Below are 13284 nucleotides of genomic sequence, written 5' to 3'. Positions count from 1 at the left end.
GGTGGCAGGGAACTGTGAAATGGTGGCAGCTTGTTTCTGAGGCGCCCACCCGGCGTGGCGGGAGCGTGGCCGCAGCCCTGGGGCCCAGCTCCCTGCTTTGGTCGCCAGCCCTCCCTCAGGCCTGGGCAGTACCACTGCCTGCGGCGACCCTGCCTGCAGCAGCAGCTGGTGGGCTGAAGTTTGTAACATTAATCTGTCCAATAATTGCAAGCTTTCTTTTTGCTATTATGGTATGGCAGGTGCAAAAGAGATTTTTAGGTGCTTAGAAGCATTGCTATGCAGCCTTACCTATCAGGAGTGGCCACTTGGTCTTGCTGACACTGGAAGCAAATGATGTTAACTGTGGGCTTCAGGAATTAACAAAAAGCTTTGTGTAAATATATGATGAATGAGCAGGCTGCTACGAGGTAGTTGTAAAGGAAATGAGAGACAGTCTGACAATTCTCAAATTAGTTTGACACATTTTTGACACTTCTAAGTGTAGTGGGATGTGACGAGTAAACTTAGAAGCATTTTTCTGCAAAAGCAGATTTAGAGTGGTATAGTGAAAGACAGAAGGCAGTGTGACTTCAAAGAGCTTTCTTCGTGAGGGTAATTCAGCCAGGAGTTGAGGTGGAAGTCTTCATTCGATGTTTCTAAGACTTTAACAGATTCACATTAAAAAAACAGCATTGTATGCTCTGGGGTTTAGGAAGAAATGGAAAGGGTAAATAGCCTGAGAGTATAAACCCAGTGCCTGAGCTACAGATGGGGAGATGTCACTTCTTTTGAAGGAAGGACTTCTGTGGTTCGCTTTCCTAGGTGACTCAACAAAGCGAAGCCTGATCAGTTTCATTCTGAACCTACCTGCCTGCCAGAAGAACAATGGATGGACTTTAATGCCAGAATAACTCTCCAATATCCTGGATTTAGGCCGTTGTAACTCAGAGCAGAATTTGATCTCCTGCACACAAGATCAGTAGATACAGGGTTTTTCGAGCTAAATGCCTTAAAATACAATGCAAAGAAAGATTGTGATATGGGCAGGTTATGTCTCTGTAACCTGAATTAGATTATAGTTGCATATTTCAGTTGATGGTGGTGCTGTGGTCAGTGAAAGCATGTTTTGAATCAATTAATTTGTGACAGCTGAAATTTTCCCCAGCTTGGCCTTTGGATTTAATGCAAAAACTTTAAAGAAACAGCAGTGTGTTAATTTGCTGTGTGCTTCACTTGAAGCATTCTAGAAACTTTGAATAAAATCTTGGATTTCTTTGTTTGTTTGTAATTTGCCTTAAACTCCAGCTGCCTTTTGGTAGGGGGAGTGGGGGGGCAACCATAGAAAGGGTAAATAGATAATTGATATGGGTGTGGTTATACCACTTGCTTTTCATATAAATAGCAGTATCCTTGGTAGGCAGAGAGAAGAGGGTGGTGTAATAATGGCATTTAGAACTATTTTTAATAAATACTTAGTTTGGGATTAGGTTGAGTGCTAATTGCTGTTGGCATATGCAGTTTGTTATTACCAGGTGTGTATTTACTGAGGAGGTAGAAGAGGCGTTGGCCATCCCTGGGAGCTGACCATGATGGCTAGTGCAGATATGGAGGCTAGTTTGGAGTTGTGTTTGTCCCAAGTTACTGCATTGATGCTTCCTTGCTGAATCGTACCCGAGGCTCGGCCTCTGAAGCCAAAGATCAGTCCCTTGCGAAAGAGGATGCGAAGTGTTCCTCAGCCATGTGGTGGTAATTGTGTGCTCAGTGCCTGAGCTTGTCAAATTTAAATCATCTAATGATAGGCTGTTCCTAAGAAGTAGAAATAAAACCTAACTTTAGGAAAGGCTGCCCACGACTCCATCAATACGTTTCAGTTTTTGTGGTAAGGATTTTAGTATCACTTTCTTGCCAGTTGTCAGGTGTGGTATGCTAAAGTTATGTAAAAGCTTTTTGAGGCAGTGACACTATCAGTGCAATAAATCACACAGGTTTGCTTCTTATTGTTTTTTAAAGGCTGTACAGGAAAATTTCACCTTTTGGTTCATCCTTCAAACTCACTCAATTTCTAATTGGATTTTAATCCATTTAAAAATTAATTCATGTTTTATGCTGTACAAATAGAAGGATACAGTGTGGCAGAAACACTATCTGAGGCACGTATCATTAATCGATTGTGTTTACTTCTTCTAGGGAAAATCCAGAACGTACCTTTGATTTGGTACTGAAAGTAAAATGCCAGGCATCTGAAACTGAAGGTAATATATTGTGCTCTTGATACTTATTTGTGGACATGATGGGTGGAAATAAATAATCTGCATTGTGATACGGCATCATCTTGTTTTGAATTGCAGTTGGATTGGGATTTTATTAGGAAGTGACTATGGATATTTTATTGCCTTTTAAAATTTATTAATGTTAATTAATAGATTAATAGCCAGCAGGTCAAGGGAGGTGATTCTCCCCCTCTACTCCACTCTGGTGAGACCCCACCTTGAGTACTGCGTCCAGTTCTGGAGCCCCTATTGCGGAAAGGATATACATGTGCTTTAACATGTCCAGAGAAGGGCCATGGGGATGATCAGAGGGCTGAAGCACCTCATCTATGGAGACAGACTGATAGCGTTGGGGCTGTTCAGTGTGGAGAGGAGAAGGCTCTGAGGAGACCTTATTGTGGCTTTCCAGTATCTTAAGGGGGCCTACAAGAAATCTAGGGGGAGGGACTCTTTAGGATATTGGGTAGTGATAAGACTAGGGGGAAGGGAGCAAAACTAGAAGGGTAGATTCAGGTTGGATGTTAGGAAGAAGTTCTTCACTGTGAGGGTGGTGAAACCCTGGAATAGGTTGTCCAGGGAGGTGGTGGAAGCCTCATCCCTGGAAGTTTTTAAGGCTAGGCTGGATGTGGTTCCAAGCAGCCTGATCTAGTGTGAGGTGTCCCTGTCCATGGCAGGGAGCTTGGAGCTAGGTGGTCCTTGAGGTCCCTTTCCACCCTGACAATTCTGTAATTCATAGCTGTCATTTTTTTATTGTTGCATTTTCATTTTGGTTATTACAAAAGTAAGTTTTTGTGTGTGTTAAATACTTGCAAAATCTGGATGTGAAATCAGTTCTTAAGTCTTAAAATACTGATTTTGTGTAAATTTTCATTTTAGCAGAACAATTGACTTCTATCAGTGTAATGTCAATTTTGACCAGTGTGATAGTAACAAAAATAGTTTATTTTCTGAGCAACACAAAATAAGTCTCAAACTATTCCCTTAATAAGTCTCAAACTATTTAAAAAAAATCCCAAAATCAGTTAATGTTTCTGTTAATGGTGTCACGGACATATGCCTACTATGCTTATAAATACCATTTTTGCTGAATCTAACTGATAATTCTTTAGATCTTTTCCTGACAATCTCAACAGGCTTTAATAAGCTTTTCTGTACCTGTTGTCCTGTTGTCTTTTGTCTTCTGCCTGCCTTTCATAAGATTGTTCATTTAGTTATGGAATGATATTTTGTTCCTGGTGCGGTCCTTGGGTGTTTTTTCTTTGCCACCAGCCAGCATCCTTCAGTTTATTGCCTGTTTTGTCAGTTTGCTGTTGGTACTGTTGTGGTTCAGGGAATCAAATCTCTGGTGGTTGTTGTGGTTTGTATCATGGCACACTTTACCTTCTGTTCTTTTGCAGGTTTTGCCATAGTAATTTCATAGACAACATGTCTGTGAACTCTGCTTATCTACTTGATTTCTGATCTATTCCTTCATGCTTTGTGCATTTAGTATCTGCCTCCACCTGACATCCCTTCCTGGGGGCCTGTTCATGTTTTGGCTTAGGCCCAGTGTCAACTTGCAGATTTTAGACTAGATAATCCTTTCAGACTGTTGATAATCCTTTCAAGTCTTCATCTTGAAATCTTGAAAAATGCAGATTGTTTCCCCCCTTCTGTGATCAGAACAAGCATCTGTATCCTTTTAATTCCTTTTATCTCCCTTTTGACTTATGATTTGTTTCGCATCTTTCTGCCTCTGCTGCCATGAGAAACCACTTTTTGTTACCTGCATCTGTCTGAATGACTGCCTATGCCTGAATTCTGGTCATTGTCATTTCCCTTGCCACCTTTGGGTGTTTCGTGCTGCTCATCAGTTGTTGTCTATGGAGAGTAGGATCTTTAAGAAATCTTCTTGAACTTTGACCTGAGTTACCATGGAGACTGTCAGTGAGTGCACCCACTTTTTGCTGTTGTCCCTTCTCACTGGTGTGGGTTCAGCCGCTGTTGTTGGGTTGGGCACAGGCAGGAAGGAGATGTGAAAGGAGTAGTGCTGGAGGTGGTGGCATATGACTGGTGAAGAGTTGAGGGGTGTTTTAGCTGACCTGGAGGTTCTGTTTTTTCTTGTGTGAGTCTGCAGGTCAGCACAAGAGTCCCGTTTCACCAATCAGATTGTGCTGGCTGAACATTCCAGTTACCAGCCTGCTCGACTCAGCGACCCATCTGGGATTCATTTTAATTTCTTTCATATTATATCTTATTTAGATAACAAACTCATTTGACATCATATTTACATGTGGTATTATGAGCACAATGATGTTTCACATGAATGTATCTGAATGTTAAAGTTATTTAAAGGAGATTCATAAGGAATGGAAGTGTATTGTCTTCACCACCACTTCAGAAATAGAGCACAACGCTTGTCATGCTAAACAGGGAGCTTTCAAGATTGGTTTATTATAAGGTCTAACAAATTTGACAGTAACCCTGTATTGTGGGTCTTGCCTTTAAATAGATTTTCATGCTAGGATAATCTTTTGAATATATCATACTTGAAAACATGATCCATTCACCTGTTTCTTTGCTCCTGCCTCTTTCTGTCTTATGAAAGAGATTTGTGTTTAAATAGGGGCTTTCTCCCTCGCATCCCATCTGCTCCTTGTGCTTGATCCTGAAGCTGTGTCAGGGCTGAATTTGTGACATCACTGTCACCAGTGTTGCCGTGGAAATATCACAGCCTCAAAATTATGATCTTGCCTGATTGAACAGCAGGAGAAGCTGACATAGGGGAGAGAAAGACCTTAATGTGACCCACGTATTTTTAAGTTTTTCCCTTTCAAGCTTTGCTGTAGCATGCATTCTCCCACATTTTAATTTCCCTGTGGCAACATCTAACTATTCTAACAAATAGAAACTGAGGTAGCTCTATTGCATGTGTAGTTGTTGGTAAGTTGGTGTTTTTATGAGGATGCTGTGTACAGGCAGTGTGACATCATGAAAAATTACTATGCTTTTGGAGAATTATTGTTAGATAAATTCTTAATTATAGCACAGCTCTGGGGGAATATTAATTTTGCAAATCTGACAATGTCCTATGGCTCTTCCAACTACAAAGGATCACAGATAATCAAATGCAGCAAGGTTTATATGTAATACAAAATTTGTTCTTAAGTCATTCCACTAATTATTTCCAACATTGTTTTCTGCTCAGACACTTTGGAGGTTTTATGTAGGTTAATATAAACCTTTAGGACCAAAATCAGATTGTAGCCAGCACTTCCATCATGGTCAAGATGGTGAGCATCAATTACCACAATATGTTGAAACCTAGTACCTGGTTATTGTGACAACGGTTCTAATTCCATTCATTTAATTTCAGATTTCATAACCTGCTTCTTGCAAATGAGATGAATTTGAGATGAATTAATGTTTGTTCTCGAGAGTTAGCTAAACAACTGAGACGGGAGTGCTAAGTTATTCTGAGAATATTCTGTGAATTTGGCTTGCAGTGTCAGTAGCACCTTGTAGCAAAACGTTTTACATTGCCTCCCAGGCAGTTGCAGATTTTCGTGGTTCTTTCCTGTGCCACTCTTTCACGAACAAGCAAACAAAAGAAGTAGCAAAAATGTGTGCCAATTTTGCCATAATCAGATGGCCTTTTGTATTAGATTTTTCACTTAGAGATCCAGAGGACAACTTGATAACAGAAATTAGTATTATCAAAAGTGTTGTGTTATTTTAAGGATGAGTGTTGCTCTTTAGCTGTGGGGTACAAAGATGGATATTTTCTTTTTCTTTTTTTCCTTTTCTTCTTCTGTTTTGAACTGAATTATCCTTTCTAGTTTTGGGAATAATGTACTGTTGTCCTGGGTGCATAGTCTTATGTGAGCCTGTTGGTTCAAGATTACAAGACAGATGCACCTACAGCAGCTTTACTCTTCTCCTGGCACTCTGTTGTCTCTTGAAAGTTAAACTGCACTTGGGGCTGTAAGATGTGTGTGAGCCTGGAAGTTGTCTATCAAAGCAGTCTGCAGCTTTTTCTTTTTTTTCCTGTTTTCCCCTTTTTTTTTTTTTTTTGTGTCCAGGTCCTCCCATCATCAATAGTAAACTGAATTTCTGGAAAGCTGATGTTTCTGAACTCTTCCACAGGGCATATCTGAAATAGTAGCACTATGTAACCTTTGTTAATAGTGTACATGTATCTATGTAGCTATGCCTATACGAACATATACCCATACTGTATGCACACCTATATGGTTGCACTCTATATTGGGGTTAAACGTGCACATTTAAGTCACACTGTAAACTGTACATCTTCTATTGATTTTACTAAATGTGGTTTGCAGACTCAAAAGGCAGTGCAAATACAGCAGCTTCCAGTAGAAAGGGCAATCTGCAGCAACTTCTGTGAACCTAAGGTCTTCAGCATTTCTGCCAATGGTTTCCCAAGAAGGTGACTCAAATTGGTTTCAGTTTGTGTGGTTAGAAGTGCTGTTTTCTACGCCTTCCTTTGTTAGTATCACATATGAAAAGCACCAAAAGACTATGGAGTGTACAGGCAGATCCAGGAAATTCAGCCACTGAATACCATGGTTTGGGTCTAGGATTGCTTTAGTCCCGACTGCTCAAGTTTTGTTTGAAAACCCTCCAAAATGTTCTGTTCAAGCAAAGAATAGTTTTTTTGAAGAAGGCTTGAAATTTGATCGCTTTGTCTCTGTTACCCCTTTAATGCTAGGAAGCTTTCTATCCAGATCCATGGTAATCATAGAATCATAAAGGTTTAAATTTTCCAAGAAAAGCTGTGAAAACCAATTTAGTTGTGTAGTTGGAGGAGTTAAAAACTATATGTATTAAGTCTAGGAATTAGGCTAGAAATGCAAAATTCTTTGCATGAAATTTGGTTATGGTTTGTAGTGTAGTTCCAGGAAGGTTATAGTTCTGAATAAAGTTTAATGCAGTTGATAGTTCTGCCCATGAGCAACCTGTCTAGCTCTAGTAGGGTTTCAATTAAGAGTCTTCTAAAGCTGTTTTCTTCTTTTTTTTTTTTTTTTTTTTTTTTCCCCCCTTCACCATAGGGAGCTGTTTATTAACCACAGGCTCTGAAGCTGTGGGTGTAATGTGCTGATCAGATAACTGTTTTCCTCTGACATACTTTTTTTTGCAGAGCATCACTTGAGCCTGATTAAAAAAGACAATTCTATCAGTGTGATAGATGAAGAAAGGTACAGGGTTTTTTAAGAGCAATTAAAACTTTTGATAGAATCCTTATATGCTTCCAGCCTTTTCCCCTGCTGGTTTTAACTGGAAGGATACTGATGAAATACTGGCCTACAGAAAGTTAGATTTTCTAACTTTTTAAAGCACTTTGTGTTCTTCAGGTGGTTATGTGGAGTGTATTGCTGTGGATTAGATACTCTTTCTTACAAGTCTCATATTTAGTTTTGATATTTTTAGTCTCAAATACTGTGTTACCAAATTAGAATTTATTTTACTCCAACAAAAAGTTAAAGCTGCCTTTTTAGTTTGTATAATGCTATTTCAGAACATGGCTTATATGATTATAGTCCAAGATGAAGCTTTTATGTGTAAAAAATCCCCACAAAAACAACAACTTTCTTTTCATGCTCCTCTAAAGTTTCATCAAGCTTTATACCCCCTCTCATTAACTCATACGATGTTATTTAGACATGTGCTACTTCTCTATAATGCTTTCTTGTTTTTCCTGTTGAGAAATTTTCAGGTGATGGTACCTAAAGAGCTTGGAAGATGATATTTAATCTGGCCTGGTGTCTCTACAGGATTATTGATTGGTGAGGAGCAGAATATTTCACAGTCTTTTGTTGAAGGTTATGTAAACATTTTGAGGGTAAGGGCAGGCAGTGCGTCATGGTCATCCTTTTCTGACAAAACCAAGGAATGTAAGCCAGAGTTTGACTCTTGTGTATGAGCACCAAGCACACCTGCAAATCCTTGATAAATTATAGTATTTTGTATAACTTTAAATCCTCCAATTGTATCTTAATGATTGCTTTCATTATATTTAAATTTCTTCAATTTAGTTGGGATGCTTCTCAGGATATGAACAATGTCTTCTGTGTGCTTGGATTGTCACTAGCAAAGAGTAGGCGTTGGAGAACTTCGAACAACAAAAACAAGGCAACTGTGATTTAGATAAAGATTGGCATTAATGCTTTTTTACCTTTCCCTTTCAGAGACTGAGAAATGAAGGGCAGTCACTCCAGCTTTCAGCTTCTCTTTACAGTTGCCAAAACGTAAAGGAAAATGTTACTGCTTTTAAGTGCCTCATTTTCTAATTTATTTATTTTTTTTTTTTTAGCCAGCCTACAGAAATTCTTGGATGTATGTGTAATTTGGAGGTGGGTGCAGATATGTGTCTGTAGGAGGGAGAAGGGTGAGAGCTGCTGGAGGAATAGGTCAAGGAAGCCCTTTCTCCTATCTCCCCTGCATTCTTCACTGAGGGGAAGAGACCTTGGTGGGAAGGGATGACCCTACTCCCCAGCAGCCAGAGGACAGTCCTGGTAGGAGTGGCAGGCTCTTCTCTGCTCTTGAGATTCCAGCTGTAGTAATGTGGGGGCAGGCACTGTGGTATCAATGCTGGTGGAGATGAATTATTCCCTACAGACATTTGCCTGACTGTGTCTTTTTTTTTTTCCTTCATATAATGCCATATGCTACTTTCAGCAGTGTAATGGGGATTTGGGCAGTGACACTGAAAGGGAGAAAATTGTCGACTTTAATAAAGATACTACCTTGTTACAAGCATAATTTTGTGTAAAATCCAGTAGCATGGACAAACTAGCATTAATTCAACTAAATAAAAGCTGAAACCAGCAACCTGCATCCTGTAATGTAGGCAGCCAGTATGAAAGCTGACGTTCTTGTGGTTTTTTTTCAAATGTAATTTTAGTTTAGTTTTAGTACTTAACTGTTTGAGATGGCTGCCTGGGGGATAGTTTGCAGGCTTTTAAATTGCTTGCATTCAGAAGTGTTAAAGAGTTTGCATATTTTTCTGATCTAATGTCAGCATGCTTCTGCCCTCCCACACACTGAACAGTCCATCTTACACAAAGGTTTATCGTTCTTTAAGGAGATATGTTATGCTGTTAGCTCTCTTCATGGGTAGTTTAGTGGCTTGCCTTTCATGTATGGAGGATTTAAAATCTGCTCAAAAAGCTTTGAAAACTGGTTAAACTTTCAAGATTTAAAATGCTCTTTGCAAAACCATCAGGCACTTCTCTCTCTAGTACTGACTTGAAGAGGCTGAAGTGTAGAGTTTCCTGTGTGGTTCACAGAAGTAGTCCTTTTAATTTGTTTTCATCTACCAGTGGTGATGTTATCTGAGGATGCATATACATACAGATGTACTAATCATCTAACTGTTGAGATAGATACTTCTGTTTGTAAAGAAAATAAAACATGATCAGGGCTACAAAAGGAAAGAATTACATAACTGTTCATGAAGGGCTTGAAACTTTCTGAAATCTAAACAAGTTGCTCTTATTCCTTAAAATAATTCTGTGTACTAAGAGTAACCTGAGCATAGCTCTGCTTTGCAGCTGATGTGTCAGTCTCTTATTTTTTTGTGGTAGGCTGATGTTGATCAAGATCCAGGTGGAACCACAATGTTTTACAGGCACATACTTACGGTGCAAGGTTCTATGTGACTGGCAGATAAAGTACTAAAATGCTGAGGATGTTAACTTCCATTTGCATTTGACATTTATCCATACATCTTGGGACTGTACCTGTACGTTTAGAACTGAAAAAATTTGAGTCCACAATGGTTTCTTATGTTTTGTGATTCTGGTTTAAGAGAAAAGATTAAAACTTAATACTGAGCTTTATATGGAAAAGAGAAGAGAAAAAGCAGAAGTGGTTAGAGGGGGAAAAAAAAGGCTTGAACAAGGTTTTGGGTGTGGTATCTGCACTTCCTGAGCTGGGAAAGCCAAGGCAGCAGTTTCCAGGCATACTGTCTTCCTTTGCAAAATTCTTAATCCATGTTTGGAAGGTACTGTCTAAGTAGTAAATCCTTAATTAGAAATAAGGCTTGAACAAGGCTCTTAGATTACATTTCCTAGAATTTGAATCAAATTCTGGTTTCTTTGCATATTTGAGTGAATAAGTAGATTAAAACCTAGCTAAAATTATAAGCTCATAGCTGAAAAAAACATATAAATTAGGGTTTCTCTGTTTATTTCAGGACATATTTTGCAAACTTTCTTAGTTAATGCCAAGTTGTAATCATTATGGAGGTACAATCATCATAAGCAAGGTATTTTGCCATAGCTGTTTTGCCGTTGCATTTTCCTTTAAACTCCAAATGGGAAAGAGTGACACAAAGAATGATAAATACTTCTGCTTACCTTCTAATAGAGAACAAGAAATTCCTATTAATTTGACTTCACATTCTGTTCACATGAAGGGTTTTATTTGTTGATTCTGTTTTAGAACACATCAAAATATTGTAATGGTATGGTTTCATTGTGTAAATGGAGTTAAAATGGTTTAGGTTGGCTGTTAGGAAGAAGTTCTATACAGAGAGACTGATTGCCCATTGGAATGGACTGCCCAGGAAGGTGGTGGAGTCACCATCATTGGAGGTGTTCAGGAGGAGACTTGATGGGGTGCTTGGTACCATGGTTTAGTTGTTTAGGTGGGTTGGATTGGTTGATGGGTTGGACACGACCTTGAACATCTCCTCCAACCTGGTTTATTTATTATTATTATATTATTATTATTAAATGTTTACTTTTTGGAGGAGGCAATTGCTCTGGTAACAGGATAGGCTAAATGCAAAAATCTGTTGTCTTCTGTATTTAAACATTGTAGCTAAATGTCGAATTTAATGTGCTTCAAGAGCTGCACTTGACACAGGAAAGCTGTGCTGATAAGGGCTATAAAGAGCAGCATCATTTCCCTCAAGAGTTGCAAAGGAATGCTCAACACTTCAAAGCAACTCTTTCCAGGAATGAAGTTGCATTCATGAAGAATGGTGATAATTTTAGAGGTGCAATATGAAAAGCAAATGTAAAAGTGTGTTTTGTGTTACAGATAATGCATTTATGTTCTGTTCAAATGCAAAGTCAGAAAATGTAGCAACATAGATGTAGAAGAAAAGGGTTGTGTGACAGTTGTAAACCTACCTGTAATGCGTTTGAAGTAATGGAGTTAAACCACTGTGTCTGTAGAGTGACAAGAGGGAAACAGTGTAATTTAGTCTTGCTAATAACTTGTGCATCCTTTCCCTTTGGAGGTCATTTAGCTCCGAAACTGTTTGTGTTGTGCTTCAAATAGCTAGCACCACTAAAATCAGCATGGGAGGTAAGCATCCTTCCTGCTTCTGGCAGCACCTGGCAAGTTTGCTGTGTTGGTACAGCCATTTGGCTGGTGGGGCTGCTTCTGGAGCTGACAGGAAATGTTTCTCACCAGGATCAGATAAGGAGGAACTGGTGGGATTCTCATGTCATGCAAAGTAGTATAGGCTGTTGTTTAGTCTCTGAGCATTAAATTCAGTTGTGTTGTGGGTTTGTTTGTTTGTTTTTTAAAATAAATGTGTTGCCAGTCCAGGAAACTAAAAAAAAAAACCAAACCCTCAACCCTATGGCTGTCTTTATTCTCTTCTGCCATGTTCCTGATGGCTTTTGGGCTTCCAGGGTACTCTCAGAATGTTGGAATTGTATTAGGGTTTTGTTAAGCTCCTGCTCTTTTTTTTTTGAAGAAATGAATTTAACAGTTTTGCTGGTGCCTTCTAGTTTTCTGTTCAGGCAGTAAAACTTAGCTCTTAAGGAGAAAAAAACCCCAAATACTCTAAAGTTAGGTATCTGTCACCCATGATCATTTGAGGCATCGCACATTTGGAAATAGATAAATTTCTATTTTGTGTACTCAAAATTCGAAAGAACACATTTGTGATAGGTTCATAGACCTGATAATGGTTAATGATATTGTGACACAACATGGGAATTTCTGAAAAACTTTGTGTCCAAGAAAGAGTTTGGCTTGTCGTTGTGTTCTAGGTATCTTCTCCCTACTAAGAATATCGCCAGATAAATAAAAAAGACTGTTTCCCAGCAGCAGACGAATGGCTTACTTCTTTATCTGAAATTAATGACATTTTCCTGCCACGTCACAGGCAGCTGTGATGACAATGACTGTGCGCCAGGACAGGTGTAGCCTTCTGACACTGGAAACTGAGTTAGGTGAGATTCTGAGCATTCAGTTGGAGTTTTAATCAGGCATTTTTTATTGGTGTGTCTGAGTAAACCCACTCTAGTTTCTGAGATTGGCTGTGTGTCATACAATCTAAGTACATGCTTACATTTGCTTCTACTTGGGATTCATCCCTAAATGACTTCAGTTCAATCTATAGGCTTGTCTGCCTCTCCTAACATGGAACTGAAGGTGTCTCAGCTCTGAAACAATGCTTTTTTCCTCCCTGCAATTCCCACAAAATCCCCCTTTTGGTAACAGCATTTGCTCTTGTAGAACTCATCTGTATGGATTCTCTTACCTTGGTGTTGTGGTTGCTGATCCCTTCTGTCATTGCTTGATGTGGCACTTGGAGTCATGGTTTAGTTGTCAGGAGGTGTTAGGTAATGGGTTGGACTTGATGATCTCTGAGGTCTTTTCCAACCTGTTTGATTGTGTGACTCTCATAAACTGAAAATACTCTGGCGATTTGTGTGCAAAGGAAGATATTTTTTTATAAGATGTTCTCTGCAAAAGGAATACCCAGTAGAAATTTTGGCTCTCTGGTGATCAGTGGCTGTACTTCATACACTGTCCAAGTTTTAAAATGCTCAGTAGCCAATCTAAAGGAACACAGAAGTGTCCAGGACAAAAACTTGGCTGTGTTTGCAGTCACTTCAGTAAGTTGCGGCCTGGGATTGCAGAATGGTGTGCGCACTCACCTGTCAGTATGCTCTTTAATGACTTCAGTAAAAGAGAGTCTGAAAAGAATTCCGTTTAGGACAGCTGCAGAGGCACTCATTGTGGTTTTGTAACATGGATTTAGAGAGAAATCTGTGTGAAGCAAATA

At 39.2% G+C, this 13284-nt stretch overlaps 1 protein-coding gene across 2 annotated transcripts in view; it reads left to right on the top strand.

The window, feature by feature from the left end:
* DENND1B (DENN domain containing 1B) overlaps nucleotides 1-13284 on the top strand; it is a 160458-nt gene that overhangs the window by 717 nt on the left and 146457 nt on the right. For both annotated transcript variants that reach the window (XM_068140902.1, XM_068140903.1), the window contains exon 2: nucleotides 2167-2231. In XM_068140902.1, the coding sequence (XP_067997003.1) occupies nucleotides 2167-2231 (65 nt within the window). The remainder of the gene's footprint in view (nucleotides 1-2166; nucleotides 2232-13284) is intronic.

This window comes from Melanerpes formicivorus, unplaced genomic scaffold, assembly GCF_026170545.1.
Source record: "Melanerpes formicivorus ecotype bairdi unplaced genomic scaffold, bMelFor1.0.p_v2 SCAF_7, whole genome shotgun sequence".
NCBI classification, from domain to species: domain Eukaryota; kingdom Metazoa; phylum Chordata; class Aves; order Piciformes; family Picidae; genus Melanerpes; species Melanerpes formicivorus.
This window is presented reverse-complemented; position numbering and strand designations above follow the sequence as displayed.